We start from the raw sequence: 22275 nt of genomic DNA, 5'->3' as shown, positions 1-22275 counted from the left end.
TTTGTATAGGTTTTATAATGTTTTCATACATTTACAAAAATTAAAACCTTCTGTACAAATTTTTTTTTTTTTTTTTTGCCATCTTCTGGCACTAATACCTTTTTTATACTTTGGTCTATGGAGCTGTGGGTGGTGTCGTTTTTTGAGACATTTGATAATATTTTCAATGATATCATTTTTAGGAATGTACAAACTTTTGATCACTTTTTATAGATTTTTTTTATATTTTTCAAAATGGCAAAAAAGTTCCATTTTCGACTTTCCTTATTCTTCGATAGTCTATAACATGTTAGCGTTACTTCATGTGGCCCAAGGATGGCCCATTGATGGCCCATTGATGGCCCATAATTCTTAATACCATGAGCTATGTCTCTGACCCCTGTTTTTTTTAGGGATCATTGTCCCTGAGCTTCAGTAACTCATTCTCAGGTTATTTTGCCATAGTTCTCATATCTTTCTTGTCCTTCAGTTACTCATTAGATGGACTGTTTGCTATGTAAATCCTATAGAATATATAAGACAGCACTGACCATCGGAGGTTACACTGCATCCTGGACACAGCATGGGGTGCAGACTTCTGTGTCTCACCCTACTCGCCCTACTGGCTGGGTGCTATGCACAACCGTGAGTGATTTTATTTTCTATTCCCTTTACATTTAGACAATATAGAAATAAGACACATTGAGGTTTTATGTTTGTGTATGGTATTTTGTATCATTTTGTTAGCAATAGTAGCAATATTATGGTTCTCGTATACTGAGAGTTTCTCGGGAATAGGACTACCCAGTGTTATATAGCCGTATGTGATGGCATTGTGTGGGAATCTAACCATGTTATACTGTACATCTAAAAATCTACAGTCAAAATCTTTCTTACTGTGGAAATATCAAAAACTGTTGTTATTGCTGTGATATGTTCTTATCTTCACTACTGTATCACTTCTTAGCAAACTTTCCACCTTACTATTTTACCTAAATGCAACATCCAGTCTCATCCAACCACTACACTGATTTAATACATTGAGTAGTCCCCACACTTTTTGCCTATTCACCATACAATATAATTCCCACTTCTCCCCATTTGGTGGTACCCATTTATATCTACCAGTCTCCTCAGTCTCAGACATGATCTACATCTTCCAATCCCATAAAGAAGATTTTTTTTCCACTTGCAATGGTTTCACAGAATTTTTCACCCTGGACAATCATATTCAAAGTTTCAGATGCCTTATAAAAATGCATGATTTTAGGCCGGTCTGTTACATTAGATGGTCAAATTTGTGTAAATTTCTTCACCCTAAGCTCGTCCTTGTCTGTTGACCTCTTCCTTCGTACATGATTGCTAAGAACCTGACCCTTTGGCGTGTGCACAGACTTTCATGGTCCTTTGGAGTAATTTACGTGTCCACTCATCACTAATAGTAAGATTACTGAAATGATTGAGTAACACGGGAAAGTGGAGTAAAGGAGAACTGTCCATGTTCTTGGTGGTCCATAGGTCAATGTTGCATTACGTAAAGTCTCATCACAGGACGATAGTCCAGGTGTGATTTTTTTTTCTTTATTTAAGAATAAGATGCATTTCCTTCAAAAATTTTAGTTGGGGGGAGGGGCAGATCTATTTGCAAATATATCCTTTGATTGCAGATCTTCTGTTCAAATAGGGGGACATTAGGAACAATAGGAATTAAGACAATGGTGTTGACTGTCCCTCCTTAATACAACATATTCACACTGATCTAGCTTTCCTCATGTCTAGAGCCAGACCATGGGACTTCTATTTATCTTGAACAGTATCACAAAATCAGGAGAATGACTATTAAAAGGGTTTTACTTGCCCTATTATGGGGTGGCATCTTATCTGACCTTTTTAGCTAATTTTTGCTGTTATCTTTGACACAATGTTTTGTGCCTATCCAAACCATAGCGAGTGAATCGTTATAATAAAGGATAATAATATTTACCCAGCAGTCCCTGCAGATATATTCTCATTCTGTTGTTTGAATAGTAATTTTTATGTTTTTGCTACATGATAGGTGCACCCTCATTACACCTAATGTTCTACGTGTGGAAAGTGAAGAAACCATCGTCCTAGATGGACACAACAGGCCCTTTGAGGCTGAAATTGAGATTCAAGATTTTCCCAAGAGAAGTTTGAATTTAGGAAAGAGAAGGGTCTCCCTGAATAATGACAACAAATTCATCGGTTTGACTACAGTCACGGTAATATCATAGCAGAACACAATATTAAATACTGTATATCACATGGATCCATGCTTGATCCATACTTGATCCAATTGTCAATTCTCTTCCTTTCATCTTCTCAGATTCCAACTAATGATTTGAATATAAACCCAAAAACCAAGCAATACGTCTATGTGACTGTGAAGTCTCCTGTGTGTAATCTGGAGAAGGTCGTCCTGCTGGGCTATCAAAGTGGATATGTCTTCATTCAGACGGACAAGACCATCTACACCCCGGGGTCTACAGGTATGAAGATGTAATTTTGGGTTACAGTAGTGCAGATGTTGTTCAGGACCCCTGTATGCCTCATTACAGTGACACATTATAAGAATTCAAGATATTGGGGGAATTTATTAAGATTGGCTTTTTAAAATCCTGGCCTCTTAGTAGATACAGAACAATCTCTGCTAGGTCAGACCTGTAGACCAGGTCTGATCTGCAAAGATTTCGGCTATAGTCCCTGCCAGTTTTCATTCACACACCTTCCCAACCCCCCTGTTCGCTGACACACCCAATGTGGTATATGGGTCAGAAAACAGTCCAAACTTGCAGGGAAGACAAAGTAGGTTATTTATCATTGGTTTTCGGGGATAAAAAAGTCTCAAAGTAGCCCCATTGAGGTTTTTTGAGACTTTTCTCTGCTAAAATGTCTCAAAGGACTATTAATGTGGTGTAAATATAGAACTACCGCTAGAGCAACATCGGGTAAAGCCACATTCATGACTTCAGACTTTTGCAAAAAGTCTCATAAAATGTCTCATAGTTACTCCAGTCTCCTGCTGGTCTATGTGCTGGGACATTTTATTCATTTTGAGGCCGATCTGGGACTTTTTGAAAAAAAATCCAGACAGGAAGTAGACCATAAGAACATTTATTAAAGGGCCAAAGCCACTTTAGTGCAACTGATGTGCAGAAGATCTCCAAAAATAGACAGAAATTTCCCAAGGAGCCACCTAATGATAAATAACCTCCATAATCTCCCCCATTGAGATCTGCTTTGGACCTTAGCAAATACATCAAGTGTCCAACTGGTCTCGAAAATAGTCTACCTTTGAACCATTTAACTTTTTTTTCTCTTTCTTTACTCCACAGTTCTCTATCGCATCTTTTCTATGGACTACAAGATGTCCCCTGTGAATAAAGCTGTGATAATCGAGTTTTTGGTAAAATAAATTTTTGAATCCTATTATTGTGAGCACAAAAATTATACTTTATGGGGCACCTTTGCTAAGGGCCATGCACCAGTTGTCTGTCTGACTTTTCATGTTGTATCTAGTGCAAACTGCTTGCCCACGTATTTAAGAAGTGACTGCAGCACATTTGTGTCGCATGCGACCCTTCTGTGGCACGGCTGCTCTATTTATCATGCGACTCAAAGTGGGGGGCGTTCCGGTGCTCAGCCAGACCTTGTGCCAGATTTAAAATCAAAGATCGACAGGAGTGTGCTGCACACCCCATGTTAAAGGTGCACCAAAATAAAAAGTTGTAGGAAGGGTAACATTTTCTAAATCATCGGTAATAGAGCATATCTCATTAAAGGAATTATTATTATCACCTTGTGACATAATGAGGGGCATTCATTGATGCCTAATGACTGATATACTTTAAGCAGGTCATGAAGAGAGATACGCTATGATAAACAATGATCAAACAAAGAAATGTTAAAAGGTGTGAACATCTTCAATGCGTCTAATTTGGACTCTAATTTCTCGAATACTTTTTCATTACAATTGAAGCTTTGTTTTCTTCTCAAATTATTCTTAAATTCTTTGCAATTAAATTATTCAGAGAAATCCAGCAGAATCTGCCAAAAGTATTCTGTGTATCTCTTATCTATCTTCTCCTTAGTGGTTAGAAACACTCATTTAAGCTGATTTATGGTCTAATAAGTAAGAATGTGCCGAGCCATTAAGGTTTTGTTTTGGTCTGAACCTAAATACTCGCCCCCACTGGTAACACCGCTGACACTTTAAATGGCGACAAAATGCGAGGGCCAATTTCCCGAAGATTGACGATCTTTGGAAGTTTAGCCGGTGGCATTTAAGATGTTAGCACCTGCGATCCTGGGTATTTAGGGTGAAGTGGGTGAACCGAATGCCATACTCAAACAGAAGTCTGTGTTCGGGGGCATTGTGGGCTAATGTCCGCTCATCTCTACTCATAAGTAAAAAGATTGAAAAGTACAAGGCAAAAAGTCAGACTGCGATGAGAGTGAGAAGAAACTTCCACAGACAATGAATACCAATCAGCTAAATGTTCTTAGAACATATTAGAGGCTATAAAAAAGGACCACAGGATAACGTGCAACTGCCAGTCTGGAATCTTCAATATTGCTCATTTTTGATCTTTTTGATTTTTATAGATATAGTAGTTCCCAATAATTGACCCAATGATAGATCCATATAAATGGGGATTTCTACCCATTTATTTCTTCGTCAGTTTCTTAATTTATGTCCTTTTTTCATACAGACGCCCGAAAGTGTAATTGTTAAGAGAGATACAATAAGAACTGACGGAAACTCCGGCATCATTTCCTTATCCTACAAACTTCCAGAACTGGTCAAGTAAATATCACATTTTACATAGAAATACTATATTGTGTCAAGTTTATGGACCTTAATTGGTAATTTATTCACTTTGCTCTCGATCATACGATTCATATTCACATGATGCAATGTTATAAAGATCACTGAGTGATTGGTACCATGATGTCATATTTGTGTACCTCCACAGTAATGGTGTATGGACCATATCAGCCAAATATGAAGACTCTCAGCTCTATAATTTCACCACAAACTTCGAGGTGAAGGAATATGGTAAGAGGATATCACTAGGGCTCGTGATAATGTTATCAGTTACAGTTGGATCTATAAGGATCTGTTACTATTTCTTCTCTTTCCCCTATAGTGCTTCCCACATTTGAGATTAAACTGATTCCGTCGATTGAATTTTATTATATTGATAATCCTGTGTTTGATGTGGATATTCAAGCAAAGTAAGTACATGATCAGTGGGAATGGAATATACAAGTAATCACATACTATTAAAAGCAATTTTAAAAACGAAATACTTGCATGAGCCACCCCGGGGGAATGGGCATTAGAATCGGCGATCTATAAATCAGATGGAAAGAGTTGAGCACATGAGGTTGTACTCATGTAATGAAGGCTCTTATCCCTTAATATTAAGCCCTCCCCCCCACCAAACACACCTCACATTATAGTAAAACATAACTTATAACATATAGGTGAGTTCAGTTTCGAAAATTGAAGTTGTGTGCCACTTGTTATAGGACTAGTCTCAAATAGTTAAGGCACACCATTCGGGCCCCCTACGCATCTTGGGCTTGGTTGGGACCGCACCCTCTGCACACCCTCAGGTTACTAATCAGCATTAATCAGCATATGGTTGGGAATTATGATTATTTCTGGCCAGGAATTGTGATTATGTATAAGTCTGGCATTGTGGAGGGACAGAGTTTTCCTCATATGCTGGCTTGTTGTGATAAATTTCCCCCAAATGTGTACACTCCCAGGTCACATATAAACTAAACATATAGGGGCACATTTACATACCCGACCACTGGAGTTCACTGAATGAATTGTCCGTGTATAATGCCCTGTGCCGCTATTAACTAAGATCATGCACCCGATATCCTGCATGTGTCACTTCCCCGCTCAGGTCCGTTGGAGTTCACCATCTTTTTAGTGGTGCATGTAAGTGCATTGTCTCGCGACACAATTTGAAAATTAAATCCCGCACTCAGTCCGAATCAGTCGGATCGTCCGACGGCACGCCCCCCATTTTCTGTCACATGGAGGCCAGCACAGCTGCGCCAAAAAAGGATCAAGTGAGCCAAAATCCCAGTAAATGAGCCCCATAACCTTAATGGTATACTGCCCTATATCATAATCATGCCCTTCTTGAGAACAATATAGGGTTTATTTCCACCTTAATATGCAAATTGCTTTTTAGTATAGCGTGGTTGTGGTCATGCTGTCAGGTGGACCCTTTTTTTCCAAGTTTTTAAAAGGGGGCAGGGGACTGTAAAGGCTGAGTTGGGTCTTCAATCTTAGTGATGTATCCTACTATAATAATCTCATATATCTTTTCTTCTTTTCAACATTAGGTTCCTCTATGGGAAGCCTGTAGATGGGACGGCATTTGTAATGTTTGGGGTCAAAAAAGATGACGTAAGAACCGGTCTACCGAATACCCTGAGACGAATTCCGGTAATAAATTTGTTATTCTAAAACCCTTATAGACTCACCTCAGAACTTGAGCTATCCTATTGTTTGCTTCATTTTCATCTTCCAGTTTTTAACTCTTTTGTTACTTATTGGTTTTGATTTACTATTCATCTTTTTATTAGATTCGTGAAGGAGATGGAAATGTTCAACTTCAGAGAGAAGATCTTATTAAGAACTTCAAAGATGCAGAAGAGCTATTGCAGTACACCTTATATATGTCAGTTACTCTCATTACTGATTCCGGTGAGTATCGTGAGGTGGAAGGTAAAGATATCTTCTAGTCAATATGATAAGGTTAGCCATGAGATGCAAGAAGAAATATTTAATTTATTGGGTGCATAGCACTGGGGATTTCTTCTCAATAATCATCTTTTGGAATTCCCTTCGGCTACTGAGTGTTTGGCAGGCGTCTGTTTCTGACGCACTATTCAATGCCAGGCTCTGCCGTAGATTTGCCTTTAACTTTCAACCATTAAGGTCTGAACAGCACTTTCTATAGCTGGTTCACAGATGCAGATGTAAACACCCCGTGCCAGCTAATTTTACCTTGCCAGTGGAGTTCGTGTCCCCTGCTGGTCCTCTTCCGGACATGTGGCACTCCGACAATTCCAGATTTGTTAAAAGAACCAAACACTTACTGCATGCACAGGATACGTCTGTAATACATAATGAATCGGGAAATTTATTCTGCAAAGAAAACACAAATTGGATTTCTAACGACTCGTGATCTCTCAATAGAATTCATCTCAAATGTGTTTTTTTTTTATCCTTCCAGGCAGTGAAATAGTGGAAAGTGAACTGGACAACATTCATATTGTAAAATCTCCATATAAAGTTCTATTTACCAAAACCTCCAAATATTTCAAGCCTGGATTGCCATTTGACCTTATGGTATGTGACCCTTGTTTACCTGTGCTGTATATGTGTGCTGATCAATCTTTACTTACCCCATCACAAAATAAGCTACAGGCTTACCTATATGATAGTCTTACCCAGTGGCGTAACTTGAAGGTGATGGGCCCCGGTGCAAAGTCTGTACCAGGCCCCCAAAGATAATCTATGGTTTATAATATTGGTCTCCTCATATGGGAAAGTAACAGCTTATGGGCCTCCTAAGCCTCTTGGGCCCGGTTGCGACCGCACCCTCTGCATCCACTTAAGTTATGCCCCTTGTCTTACCCTAAAACCTCCCAAGGTTAACCTGGCTATTTCAGTCATAAAACATTCAGAGATTCAAAGTTTGTAGACTAGGCCTCTGACTGGTGAAAGTTCAAGGTTACTTTAAAGGGAACCTGTCATTTAAATGGAACCTGTCAGCAGAAATTTACCTAATTAAGCACCACTAGTATGTTGTCAAGCAGATGAATACCTTCCAGATCATGATTCTTTCATGCTCCAGAGTTGTGAAATCATTTGAAAATGGAACTTTGTAGTGAGATGTGAATAGAATGTATAAAGTCCAGGAGACAAAGATTTTACCACTGAAGTCAAGCTCTCCGTGCTACAGAATGTCCCCTCCACCAGGAATTCTCTTTAGCGGGTCACACACAGCTAATGCCCCGAGGGAAGGGGGAGTGAGGTAGCTGAGCCATGTCATGGCTAAAGAGAAAGTGCACCCCTTACCAGTCAGGAGGCTGGCGGTGAGGCTAGGCTAGAAGAACATGAATATGCAGGGATGGTCATAGAGACAACTCTACGATCAGAATGGGGAAGCTAAAATGTCAAGTTCCTTTTCATCATCTGATCGTACATTTGCTCAAACCACCGTCACACCCTCTTGCTATTGAGCCAATAAATTAGCCTTTTTACTAGAGATTAGCGTGCACGAAATTTAAAGCAAAGCTCCCACTTAGGTAGCCATGATTTAAACTAAAAATACTTTCATAAGAGGTGTCATTGGGAGGGAGGAGCCCACAGGGAGAGGCAAGAACTTGTCCACGAAATGGTGCAAACGCATCTTCCAGCTTCCCAGTACTTATTGTAGACTATGAAACACTGTTACTAGGGAAAACAATTTGTTTTCTGTGTACTGTTCCTTATACGGAAAAATAAAAAAGTTATGGATTTTTGTGAAAAATGCAAACACAAAAAGCAATCATTTGGGGTTAATGTTGCTTTCCGTGATAACATTATTGATGACCCATACTAAGCCATAGCTGCTCGGTGTGAGATTGTTGGTTGTAAACCATGCATTACCCCCACATATTGTTTGCTCTCAGCAGCTGAAAAATAGAATGAAACAGGAAGCAGACAGCGCCATTTCCTGTGTAGTGGCTAAACTGATTTACTGCTGCTTATCGCCTAATCAAATTAGAGTGAGGTGTTCTGCAGTAACCTGAATTAGGCACCAAACAGGTTTCTTTGCTTTATGATACCTTCTCCATTCATCTGAGAAAAACAGAATTGTGGGAATGCTGGGTATTGGACACCCACCAAGCTGGTGCTGAAGATACCGATCCAATGGATATGTTAAAGATTCTTAGCTCAAAAAACCTAATTAATATATAAGGATTTATCATTGCAATTTTTACAAAGTTAATTGAGCTGCTTTGTCACTTTCTATAGTTCTTGAATGTAGATAAATATAAAATCATCTCATCTGCTTTAATTTTAATGTAAACTTAATGTGTAAGGGAAATTCTCTTTTTTTTCTCTGTAGGTTTTTGTCACAAACCCTGATGGTTCTCCTGCATTTCGGATCCCAGTGGTGGCTGAAGAAGGAAGGATACAGGGTATAACAGGGAAGGAGGGAACGGCCCGGCTGACACTGAACACTGCATCAGACACAAGAGACCTTAAAATTACTGTGAGTATCTCTACACATCAATGCACTTATAATATAAACTGTACTTTTACTGATGGAGAGGGAGAGAGAAGATCCTGCCCATGAGCGCTCACCATGAACACTACAACGAGGCACCTTAGAAGCTGTTCATATAGGGTTCCCATAAGCCAAAGACTTTACTAAAAAATGGTTTAGATTTCATTTCTTAGGACAAGTCTGGTATTTCAAAATATAGAAATCTTTTCTCAGAAGGAAAAAGGAGATCAAAGAAGTAGGCCTCGTACTGATGTCTGTGGATGGATTCTAAGATTAGTTTATACATAGGGATGAGAAGACACGTTGAAGTTCAGGTTCGGCCAAATCTGAAAATCAAAGTTCTTTTCGGGTTCAGGTGCCAAATCGGAACCCCCACCAGTAACACCTGTACCAGCCGCCATTTTGCCAAGGATTCTCAATCTCAAAATCGTCACGGCTGTACCGACATTTAAAGAGATAAAATCCAAGATTTGATCCAGCTTCCTGTTTGTTGTGGCACAATTCCATAGAACCGTGGGAATTTATTATATATACTTGATACACAGTTGGCTTTTCATTTGGCCGGATCAATTTAAAAATATAATCCTGACACACATAGTGGGGCATTTATCAATCTGTTTCTTAAATCTGTCACGTAGTCATCATTCAATGGAGAGGTCGGTGCCCCAGGGTCAGAGGAGTCCTCTATTTTCCAATAACTGGATTAACCTTTTTATCAATGAATCCTTTATTCATAAGCTCCATCTTTTTATTTCAGGTGAGAACATCAAATCCTGCCCTTCCCCCCGCCCGGCAGGCGTCCGCTTCAATGACGGCCTTTGCTTATCAGTCAGGAGGGAACTACCTGCACATCGGTATCACCGCTTCAGAAATCAAACCTGGAGACAATCTGGCTGTAAATTTCAATATACGTAATAGCAATGCGGCCCTGCAGAACCAGATACAACACTTCACCTACCTGGTAAGTCATCAGACCTCTAAGACTCTTTTATGGATATACTAACCCTCTTTATGGGATAGAGATTGAAGAATGTCTATAGTTTCCACTGTGGAGAAAACCCAAGGTTTGACAATATACATTATTCTATCTGAATCATATGTACATTCAGGCTGCTGAACTTGGAGAAGTTATGTAATGTGTAATGAGTTCTAAGGCTTCTTAGATGTTATGACTGAAATGATAGACTTACCAGATCGATTCAAGTTTGTGCTTCTATCCAATGTTTTAACTCCTTTTTAGATCATGAACAAGGGCAGGATCCTGAAGGTTGGCAGACAACCTCGGCTGGCGGGTCAGTCTGTGGTCACCCTGTCTCTCCCCATCACAGAAGAATTCATTCCATCCTTCCGTATCATTGCATATTACATTGTCGGTAATGAGATTGTCTCGGACTCTGTCTGGGTGGACGTAACAGACTCCTGCATGGGAACGGTGAGGCCTATATGCAGAAGTTGATGTTAATTTTGCTATCTGTACTTAATAGGAAATGTTTGATAACCTACCTATCCTTTATCTTCAAACAGTTGCTGGTAACAAGTCAAACAGAAAGAGACAACAAAGTCCAAAGCCCTGGTAGTTCGATGAAATTAAAACTTCAAGCTGATCAGGGAGCCAATGTGGGCCTGGTGGCCGTAGACAAAGGTGTTTATGTTCTGAACAGCAAATTCAAGATTTCCCAAAAGAAGGTGAGAAGTGTATATATAAGTAATTATTACTATAACTGATCAATTTCTGTTGTAAAAACCTGTCTATAATTAACTACTTACCTAGGTGTGGGACTCTGTGGAGAAATCTGACATTGGCTGTACATCTGGAAGTGGTGCCAATAGTATGGGGGTGTTTTATGATGCCGGCCTGGCCCTACAATCAAGTGTCCAAACAACAACCCAGCAGAGGACAGGTGATGGATCTTCCCTGTTATTAGGAAAAATGTAAAAAATGTTGTGAGATTATGAGTAGATAAAGCAAGTGCTGTGCAGGAGATTCTAAGGACAAAATGTGAGTCAACCTGGAAAGTAGAGGGATGAACCAAGAGGGAAGTCTTGAAGGTGATGAGTTGATGTGATGAAGAGACTAAGACTGAAGATTTATGAGAATATGAAAAGGTAACAAGTAAAAGTAAAGAAATAACAATTCCGGAAACAGGAAACAAAGAAAGCAAAGAGTTGTGGAAGGGACATGGAAGAAGAATGGAAATAAAACATTGCCAAACGTGTTCGAAAGAAATTATATTTGTAATAACCAATTATTGATTTAGAATTTTGCATAATGTCTGATAGATGTCTGCCAAGAAAAGCCGGTGTGTTGTGTAGTCCATATTGGACATTAATGATTAGTGTTTTCTTTTCCAATAGAACAACAATGTGAGATCCGTGCTGCTCGAAGACGTCGTTCCTCTGCACAAGTGATTGAACTGAAAACCTCCTACGGTGAGATGCTGGGGCAATTATCATTAAAATCATACATATCATACATAACTTCCTGGATAATTATTAAAACTTCCTGGAAAAATATATTTTTTTTCATAAGATTTATTTTCTTTAGAAAGGCATCCAGGTCTCTCATGAACACATACAAATTATTAGGTGCTCCTATCTATGGTGATGATAGAACCACCTCTCCTCTAGGTGTAGAAGATGTCCTCTGTCTATGGTGATGGTAGAACCGCCTCTCCTCTAGGTGTAGAGGATGCCCCCTGTCTATGGTGATGGTAGAACCTCCTCTCCTCTAGCTGTAGAGGATGCCCCCTGTCTATGGTGATGGTAGAGCCTCCTCTCCTCTTGGTGTAGAGGATGTCCCCTGTCTATGGTGATGGTAGAACCTCCTCTCCTCTAGGTGTAGAGGATGCCCCCTGTCAATAGTGATGGTAGAACCTCATCTCCTCTAGGTGTAGAGGATGCCCCATGTCTATGGTGATGGTAGAACCTCCTCTCCTCTAGGCGTAGAGGATGCCCCCTGTCTATGGTGATGGTAAAACCACCTCTCCTCTAGGTGTAGAGGATGCCTCCTGTCTATGGTGATGGTAGAACCTCCTCTCCTCTAGGTGTAGAGGGTGCCCCCTGCCTATGGTGATGGTAGAACCTCCTCTCCTCTAGGTGTAGAAGATGCCTCCTGTCTATGGAGATGGTAGAACCACCTCTCCTCTAGGTGTAGAGGATTCCCCCTGTCTATGGTGATGGTAGAGCCTCCTCTCCTCTAGGTGTAGAAGATGCTCCTATCTATGGTGATGATAGAACCTCCTCTCCTCTAGGTGTAGATTATGCCCCCTGTCTATGGTGATGGTAGAACCTGCTCTCCTCTTGGTGTAGAGGATGTCCCCTGTCTATGGTGATGATAAAGCCCCTCTTCTCTAGGTGTAGAGGATGCCCCTTGTCTATGGTAATGGTAGAACCAAATCTCCACTAGGTATTGAAGATACCCTCTGACTATGGTTATGGTAGAACCAACTTTCCTCTTGGTGTAGAGGACGCCCCCTGTTTATGGTGATGGTAAAACTCCCTCTACTTTAGATGTAGAGGATGCCCCCTGTCTATGGTGATGGTAGAAGCAACTTTCCTTTTGGTGTAGATGATGCCCCCTGTCTATGGTGATGGTAGAACCAACTTTCCTCTTGGTGTAGAGGAAGCCCCCTGTCTATGGTGATGGTAGAACCGCCTCTCCTCTAGGTGTAAAGTATGCCCCCTGTCTATAGTGATAGTAGAACCGCCTCTCCTCTAGGTATAGAGGATGCCCCCTGTCCATGGTGATGGTAGAACCTCCTCTCCTCTAGGTGTAGAGGGTGCCCCCTGTCTATGGTGATGGTATAACCTCCTCTCCTCTAGGTGTAGAGGGTGTCCCATGTCTATGGTGATGGTAGAACCACCTCTCCTCTAGGTGTAGAGGATGCCCCTCATCTATGGTTATGGATACAATTGCCTTTCCTATAGGTGTAGAGGATGCCCCTTGTCTATGGTGATAGTAGGGGGTTATTAAGTCTAGCCCTTACCCCTGATGAAGCCAGTCATAATGGTGAAACATGTCGGGGGGTTAATGTCAGTTCGTTTTAATTTGCATTGTTGATAGCCTAGTAGTTCTCGTCAGTATCAGTCAACAGATTGTTGAACAATCTATATTTAGGAGCTTACAAGTGTCATAAATAAGACATTAGATGAGTACAGTATATCATTGTTATAGCACAGGAGCACAGGTTTCATTCTGTATATACAGGTCTCTAATTGTTACAACAAAGGAGCACAGGTCGCAATCTGTATACATAGGTCCAGAGAGGTTCCGTACCATAACTGGCCAACCTCTACTAAGTGCTATTTTGACTGATCACGTGCAGCACTCAAAAACGGGTTGGCAAAACCTTGTTGGCGCTGATTTAAGCTCTAGAACACTTGAAGTGCATCCATATATAGCACTTATATCTCCCCTGACAAGTCTCGTGGCATATCGAACAATGGGCGTATTTACTTACCCCGTCCCTGCGCGGTCCCCGTTCTGGAATGTCCGCCGGAATGCCCGTCTGCCGCGATTCATGAAGATCCTTTGCCCGATTTCCTGCATGTTTCTCTTCCCTGATCAGGTCCGCCGGAGTTCACCATCTTCCTCCCGGTGTATGTAAGTGCATGGCTGCACGGCTGGGGACACAAATTGAATTGTTAAATCCTGCGCGTAGTCCGAATCCATCGGATCGTCCGCCCACCAAGTTGTGTAACGTAAAAGCCGGCACGATTGTGACACAAAACGATCTTGTGCGAAACTTTCCCCTGAGCACTCAGTAGCTTAGCTACTTTTTGTTTGTAGTTTTGTAAAAATTCATTACTTTACAGAGCGCAGTATTATCTGCCGATATTAAAACTGTATTGTGTAAACCCACTTTGAGGTAATTAATAATGCAATTAAAAAGAAGAGGGACCATTACTGACCCTTGTGAGTGTGATCCACTCATGATTTCAAGCCAGAATTATTATGCATCTGTATTGACATGCCAGGATGGAAATGTAGTAGGATTTTGTGTTATATGATGTGTTTGTGATACTTTCTTAGTCAGTTTTGCACCTTTTAAAGAAGAATCACTTAAATGTAACTTATCAATAAAAACTTATTTTTCAGCCTCCAAATATAAGGAGTCATTGAGGACATGCTGCAATGATGGCATGCATGAGAATCCGATGGGTCACAGCTGTGAAAGAAGAGCAGAAAACATCTTAGAAGGCAAAGAATGTGTGGACGCCTTCTTGGACTGCTGCAACTACTTCAAAAAGAGGAGGGAAGAGGAGGAAAGGCTAAAAGTTGAAGATATACATGGCAGAAGTAAGAATTGGGAACTTCAAGTTAAATACAAAATATTAATGATGCCACATCATATCCGCTATACAAGAATTTTTTACACTCTCTTACAAATGGAGGGAAGTTTCCAACGCAAGTCTTAAAATTCCCCCAGCAGGAGTTCTGGTGCCCATATCTACTAAGAAGTTCTGGTATCTTAGTAGATACAGGCCCAATCTCCACCAGGTTGCACCTGTTGTGTCCAGTTTTGACATGGCCAAGTTTTCTGTTATGGTCTCCATCGGTTTTCCAGAGGAGACTATATTAAATCCGGTGGTTCAGGCATTCACTGGTGCAGGCTATAGTTAGTTCATAGGCAGTAATGCCCTGCGTCAACCCACTGCCCATGCCCCTTCACTCCTCTCCATGCCCATTTTGGGGAGTATAGGAGCAATTCCTGGCTATGCACCAGGAATTGTGGGCTTTAATGCCTGTTTTCAGCTGTAAAAGCCCTGATAAAACTGCCCCATAGGGGCACATTTACTTGCCCATTCCGGATGAGTTCCTGAAAGTGCATTGTCCGACTACAACGCACTCTGCCGCGATTCAATAAGATTAGGCGCCCTGTATCCTGCATCTGTCACTTCCCCGCTCAGGTCCGCCATAGTTCACCTTCTTCTTCCCGGTGTATGTAAGTGCATGTCTTGCAACATAATTTTAAAGTTAAATCCCGCGGTTAGTCTGAATCCATCTGAAGGTCCGATGGTCCACTACCCCGATTTCTGTGGCATGAAAGTAGGCGTGCAACACAATCCCCTTTCTAAATAGCTGTCACAGCGGCACAAATCCCGAAAAAATTCCAAATTCCGACGAAAGTAAATAAGTCCCATAGTGTCTGTCATTTACTCCTCTATTACCCATAGCTTTGTAAAGATGCGGTTGAGTTCCTCCTTAAAGAGGACCTGTCAACCCAAAAAAGACCCCCACCAAACATGCACCCCATAATCTTCTCCCCAACTCCTTACTATTTATGCTAAATTTATTTTCATTTATGTTGAGAAAGTTGTTTCTAAAAGATCTAACCTCTCCAAATATTCCCAGCGCTGGCAGTCGACTTTATTCATAAGGGTGCCGGCACTCCTCTGTATGGTCTGACCGACATACCCAACCACGCCCCTATCAGCATGGACCTGTAAGAAAAGCTGGCAGCATAGCATATATTGCACAATCGCTGGTCTCCGTCAGTTCGGCTTCTCTTACAGGTCCCTGCTGACAGGGGCGTGGTGGGGGAGTGTCGGTCGGCCCCGATATGAATAAAGCCGACTTCCAGCACAGGGTATACGAGGAACCAACCTCTTATTTGGTAAGAGGTCAGATCTTTTAGGAAAAACTTTCCCAACATAAATTAAAATAAATTTAGCATATATATAGTAAGGGGCTGGGGAGAGGATGATGGGGGGCACGTTTGGTGAGGGTCTTTTTGGGGGTGACAGGTCCTCTTTAGTGATTTATACATAAAACATAACTCCATAATCTCCAGCTCTATATATGTCATGCTTCTTCTGCAGGTGACGATGATGACCAATATCTCCCAGATGCTGAGATCGCAACAAGAACTGAATTTCCCGAGTCCTGGTTCTGGAAAGTAGAACCCATGACAGAAAAGGCTGATAGTAATGGGTACATTAATCTTACATTTATGGTGACATATTAATATTTTAGGAATATTTGTTTGAAAAGTTACTAGATGGTGGAATCAGTTTAATTCATAAAACAAATGACATCAGATATCAGACGTAAGCGGGTCCACTAGGAATGACAAAACAATGATATTTTATCAAAATATCTCATTCCATTATTTATTTTATTAGTGTAAGGACTCTTTCTTATTGGCGTTGATGTTCAGCTTCAGTTGCGCATCTGTTGCATTTTGTCTTCGTTGTGTGTCAGTTTTTATTCCATTTTGTCTTCTTTTGCCCCAAAATACTGAAGGCTTAACTTTGCTTTGAAAAATCTCAACCTGGTTTTTCAGCCTTCAATAGTGAATAAAAGGGCCCCATCGCAAACTTCTCCAAAAGAATAGATATTTACTTACTTACTTTATACCCCTATACAGTAGCTGCTGATCACATGGGGAAGTAGATTGCAGGAAGTAGAAAGGAGAAATCCCTAGTCCTGCTGTTCTGCTGTCCCCTCCCTCGCCCGCAACATTTCTTATCTGAGCTGCTGACTGTAGACCATGTGCAACATATACATATTATGCTGTACAGCATTACATGTATTTAACGGTGTACATCCTCCATTCTTTGGTGTGTCAGGTCAGATGATGGGCCCCGCTGACACCACGGGCCCCATAGCAGCCGTTATGGCTGCTACCACTGTAGTCACGCCCCTAAACAGTGCAACTCCAACAACATCGGTTCAGATCACTTCCATTCAAAACCGAGTCTTTCAAAATATGTATCGAAGCTTCAATGAACAGTTCATGATGTATTACCATTTTGCACACCAGGTGAAATTCGTTTATTTACACCTTCCTGCACATGGTATTACAAGGGGAATATTAAAGCTATGAAAGTAACACTGGGAGCCAAGTGTCAGCTCCTTGGGCTTGGTTTATGGTGCCACCACTGTTTAATTGCATGTATAATACATGCAATATAACTTGGTGTCCCCATCCATAAACAGGTGTCCCCTTCCGGTCAGTACGTAAACTACCATCAACAATGACCTCTCAGTAAATGTAATGTATATGTCATCACCACTGATGAGTTTTTATATATTTTAGAGTTTCAACCAAGATCCTTAATGTCTTCTTGAAGGATTCGATCACTACTTGGGAGGTCCTGGCTGTTAGCCTCAGTAAAAATAAAGGTAGGAACCTTAGAAAAATGGAAAATTGCTGCTGTGCATGTTTTTATTTGTATTAAAAGGTGTTGACAGCATTAAGTTTGATGGCCCATCCTCCGTATACACTAGGCGCCAATCTCCTACACCGGTAAGTTTAGTACTTTGCAGGAAGCAGGTGGCTCTATGGGGAAGATTTATCAAGAGCAGAACTGTTCTAGTTGCCCATGGAAACAGCTATAAAATGAAAGCTGAGCTCTGATTGGTTTCCATTGAAAACTAGAATAATTTGAGCTCAGACATTTTTTATAAATCTCCTTAGATTGGGTTTCAGCTGCAACTGAAGCCATGGCTCCTGTAGAAAGTGATGGATATAATTACAGCCCCCCGATAGAGGTTGGGATGGGATCAGACCAGTGCTGTAAAGGGGGAAATAATGGCAATACCTGGTGGTTCCCAAGGCACTTAGATGATACCAAGGCTACACTGGAAAACTACAATACAGGCCACTGAACTGTCTGGAAATACCAGCTTGCAGTCAATGACAAAAAAAAAAACACCAAAAGAGGAGAAACCAACCAAAAATGTTTTAACCACATGTTGTATAGTTTGATTTCTTTGACTCATAGAAGATGCATTAAAAATATTCCCCTAGAAATTATCCATTGATTTTAAATAAAATGCACATTGTGACTTTCTGCCCACCCTTACTTTCCCCTATTAACTGTTCTCACCTGTCTTTTTGAGATTTAGCCCATATTCTATCTTGTCCCCTATTATAACCTCATCAGGATCTTCATACCCAGAGCAGAATTTTGAAACATCCATATAATTTCTATCTGTACTCAGGTATCTGTATAGCCAAGCCTTATGAAATCCAGGTAATGAAGGACTTCTTCATCGACCTGAAGCTTCCATATTCCGTGGTCAGAAACGAGCAGGTGGAAGTTCGAGCCGTACTCTACAACTATGGATCGGAAAAGATCAAGGTAAAAAATGACATCTGGGTTTTCATAAGTAATTGAGAAATTCTCTATGTGAGCAGTACAAGTATTCTCACCTTCCTTTATTCACATTTATCTTAGGTGCGAGTGGAACTAACGCACAACCCAGAATTCTGTAGTTTGGCTACAGCCAAAGCAAAATTCCGTCAGATTATAGAGATTAGACCTCAGTCTTCTGTAGCCGTTCCCTTTATCCTTGTCCCACTGAGCCTGGGATCTCATGATGTGGAGGTGAAGGCTGCAGTTTTTGGACAGTTTGTGTCGGATGGAGTCAGAAAGAAGCTGAAGGTTGTGGTAAGTGAGAAGTAAATCCTGTATAAAATACTGATTATTACACAACAATGCAGTGAAACTCTACATTTCTATCAACTTATGTAGGAAGGAACCAGTTATTTTTATTATTATGTTGCTTTTAGCTGTAATCAGACCTGTTTAGGTTCCGGTTTGCCTCTATCGGCTGAATCCAAACCTGAAAGTTTGGATCGGGTCCCCGAATGCTCTTGGGTTTTACCCTTTAACGGTCTGTGGTGCATGCGTGCCACCATTTTCCAAGGTTCGTCACAAGATGTCATCAAGTAGCAACAATACTAGAATAAATGTCGGCATATATGCGTCACTTTCATTATTTTAGCCGCACGCACCTATTCTTGGTGCATAAATGCCACCAGCATTTTCGCCAGAGTGCTGACACAGGCTAGGGGTGAACCTGAAGGAACCCAAACTTCTGAAGTTTTGGCTGAAGTTTTGGGGCACCAAACCTCAAACTATGCAAAACCCCAAACGATGTAAAGTCTTTAGGAACCAAACCCCTTAATGTTCATCACAGGACCGAACATTGTGGTCTCTATCTATATGTACCTACAATTTACATCCAATTCCTCACTCTGCAGTCCAACCATAGACTTCTCTAGTATTGACACCTGTCAAACCAACTACTAAAATCTTATAAAGATATAAAGATATAAAAAGGCGGTCGCTGTTCAAAATTGGAAAATATTTTGTGTACATTTCCTATTGCCATGTGATATCCTATATCCAAGTGATACCCTACAACACAATTTATATACTCTACATTGTTTTTGCAGCCAGAAGGTGTCCGTCTTGTTAAAAATATAAAATCTGTAACACTGGAACCAAAAGTCAAAGGAAAAGGTGAGACAAATATTTAATAAAATTTTATAAAGTTAACTCACTTAATATTTTAGCAAAAAGAGAAGGTAAAGATAGTGGGGAAACACATAACTGTAGGATTGCACATAACATAGGGTTTTGATTTTTTTGCCTGTTACAATGGAGATTCATGGGTTACCATCTGCACTGGATTTACTTGAAACTTTAAAGGATTTATTCGGACAGGACATTAATAGTGAGCGGACCCAAGCCAGCAATGTCCGGGTCTGTGCTGAACATTGCAGATTTGGGTCCACGGACCTGAATGTCATCCAGAAGTTTGGTTTTGACATCCAGCTCACTCCTCACCATTTACAAAATCAATAGTGGTCTTTAAATGCACCAATCACAGGTCCTACCATTAGGCTCAGCTTGAACACAGACTAATACATAACAGGTCCACTCATCTACTCATTGGTAAAGAGGGACGAAACTCATCCTGGCAGCCAATCATCTCTTCAGTGACGCATTAACCCGTTGCACAGGCATAGACGCAGGTGACTCTGTGTCCCTGCTTGTTCTAGAAAATGAAAGTACATTCGCAACTTTCATTAGAGGTATTAAAAAGGGTCATAGGAATTTCTAAATTCCTGACCAAATCCACTAATAGAGCATATTCTCCATGTCTCTTTGTTTTGTTATATATTATGTATCTGAAATAATAATTGGTGGATTTGTTTAGAAAGTATAAATATGGTTTTAGATTTGCTAAGACCAAAATGGGAATTTTTGGTTAAAGTGTAGCTCTGATTTCATAATGATTTTCACCAATTAATTATATTTCATTTCCCCTTTCAAAGCAAATAGAATGATACCCATATTGTGTTATTCCCCTTCTTCTTTCCAGATTTATTCTATTTTACTGTTCTAAAGCTACTTGTCATAAATCTTTATCAGCAGCAAGGAAGTGGGTAGAGACAAATCTCCACCAGTCCATTTTAAGTTGCCCACAGTTTCCATAATTCCGTGTGTTCCCTTTAAACTAATTAAGCAGTGACAGGGGTGACACTGGACTTGCATACAGCATCTATCTGGTGACTATCCTAGAAGCTTTAATGCCATATAGTAGCACAGAGCATGGAATAAGCAGTAAGATAAAACAGTAAAATTGTTACATAAATTATAGTTTGTGCTGCGTAAGCTCTAACAGCTTTTCTGCTGTGAAGATAGTGTCTGGAGATGATGAATAGTTTATGATATAGCTTGAGGTGCCTAAAGCAATAATGAAAGTTCTGTAGATTCATGGACTGTAGGGACTTGTCAGAATTCTTTGCAGAAGACATTTGTATCCACAGATCTGCATGGAAACACTCCAGTTAAATTCACAAAGAGAGCAGAATCACATTAGCCCCCATACTCCTGACTTACTGATTAGGGGGCAGCGGGAGCAGTAGCCTCTTCCGCCTGTGAACCCATCTTGTATATTTTGTGTTAACACTCTATGGATACATAGCGACATTCAGTAAGAGTAGATATGGACCTTCTGGACATCGGTAACAAAAGGCAAAGTTGCCCTAAATGACAGAGCTATTGATTTGAGAAAAATGATTGGAGTTGCGTTTTAATAAAGAGACTAATGTCTTCTCCTCCAATAGGTGGTGTTCAGGAAGAGCTTGTGTCTCCATTGGATGAAAAAAATATCGTACCTAGGACAGATATTGAAACGACGGTGACCATTCAAGGTATGACACGCAACCATGTATGGATGTACCTATTCTTTGCTGAAACCAAAGCTAGATGTTAATCCGGTTGTGTATTATCTACTGATCGCCTCTCTGAGCTTCACTAATACAGGGTGGTCTACTGTATGGTTAACACTTAACTAAAATGTTTACCAAATGATAGAGCAGGTAATGATGCCTTTCCAAGCCTTAGATGTTAATAATGCTGTCAGACATGTATGATACTTACAGCTTTTGAAGCCAGAGCACAGAGGGGCTCTGGGAATGCCCCTAGAGCCCTTCTGTCTCATTAGAATAATTTTAAAGGTTCGTTTTAAAAGGAAGAAAGCCACGAATAACAAAAATAGTATTACCAAGGTCATTGTCCCTAGGTTTATCATATTTGAAGGTAATGGTAGATTTCCTTTAAAGTCCCATATGAAAACATTTTTTTTCATTTGAATTTATTGTAGGAACTCCAATCAGCCAGATGGTGGAGAATGCAGTCGATGGTGGCAATCTCAATCATCTGATCGTTATTCCACAAGGTTGTGGAGAGCAAAACATGATCACTATGACTCCCAGTGTAATAGCCACCATTTACCTGGATGCCACCAACCAGTGGGAGAGAATTGGTCTGAATCGAAGAGAACAAGCACTCAAGAACATCAAGCAGGGTGAGTGGAGGAAAAACTGAAAATATCAAATGTTACTTGTTTTTAAGTATACATCAGGCCGGGTAACAAACGATAGCTGTCCATTCCTGAGAGACTGCCTCCTTGAGTGCTCAGCATTGAAAAATATAAATGGATGAAGTAAACCCTCTAGGGTAGAGTGCTAGCATATGATGAAATTCCTGCCCCTCTTGTGCCGCCGAATACAACAAGAGGGCTTACACCTCCTGATGTCTCCAGTGGGGCAGCCGCATATCGTATATTCCTAGGCCAGGTTCTACCAGGAGTAGAAATAAGTGCAGAATGTTCAACTTTCACTGACTGCAACTAGTGCGCAGGAGCGGGAACAGG

At 40.7% G+C, this 22275-nt stretch overlaps 1 protein-coding gene across 1 annotated transcript in view; it reads left to right on the top strand.

Annotated features, from left to right (window-relative positions):
* Positions 1-508: 508 nt before the first annotated feature.
* Positions 509-22275, top strand: part of LOC140128247 (A.superbus venom factor 1-like) — a 33737-nt gene continuing 11970 nt past the window's right edge. Inside the window, exons 1-24 of the mRNA XM_072149807.1 lie at positions 509-624; positions 2036-2222; positions 2327-2489; positions 3336-3406; positions 4713-4807; positions 4977-5059; positions 5151-5238; positions 6373-6475; positions 6616-6736; positions 7269-7384; positions 9153-9299; positions 10072-10275; positions 10555-10746; positions 10839-11000; positions 11086-11215; positions 11670-11744; positions 14413-14613; positions 16137-16248; positions 17357-17442; positions 18265-18404; positions 18501-18713; positions 19505-19571; positions 21185-21271; positions 21724-21927. Of these exons, the coding sequence (XP_072005908.1) occupies positions 563-624; positions 2036-2222; positions 2327-2489; positions 3336-3406; positions 4713-4807; positions 4977-5059; positions 5151-5238; positions 6373-6475; positions 6616-6736; positions 7269-7384; positions 9153-9299; positions 10072-10275; positions 10555-10746; positions 10839-11000; positions 11086-11215; positions 11670-11744; positions 14413-14613; positions 16137-16248; positions 17357-17442; positions 18265-18404; positions 18501-18713; positions 19505-19571; positions 21185-21271; positions 21724-21927 (3109 nt within the window). The 5' untranslated portion in view covers positions 509-562. The remainder of the gene's footprint in view (positions 625-2035; positions 2223-2326; positions 2490-3335; positions 3407-4712; positions 4808-4976; positions 5060-5150; positions 5239-6372; positions 6476-6615; positions 6737-7268; positions 7385-9152; positions 9300-10071; positions 10276-10554; positions 10747-10838; positions 11001-11085; positions 11216-11669; positions 11745-14412; positions 14614-16136; positions 16249-17356; positions 17443-18264; positions 18405-18500; positions 18714-19504; positions 19572-21184; positions 21272-21723; positions 21928-22275) is intronic.

The sequence above is a fragment of the Engystomops pustulosus genome, chromosome 4 (genome assembly GCF_040894005.1).
Source record: "Engystomops pustulosus chromosome 4, aEngPut4.maternal, whole genome shotgun sequence".
NCBI classification, from domain to species: domain Eukaryota; kingdom Metazoa; phylum Chordata; class Amphibia; order Anura; family Leptodactylidae; genus Engystomops; species Engystomops pustulosus.
This window is presented reverse-complemented; position numbering and strand designations above follow the sequence as displayed.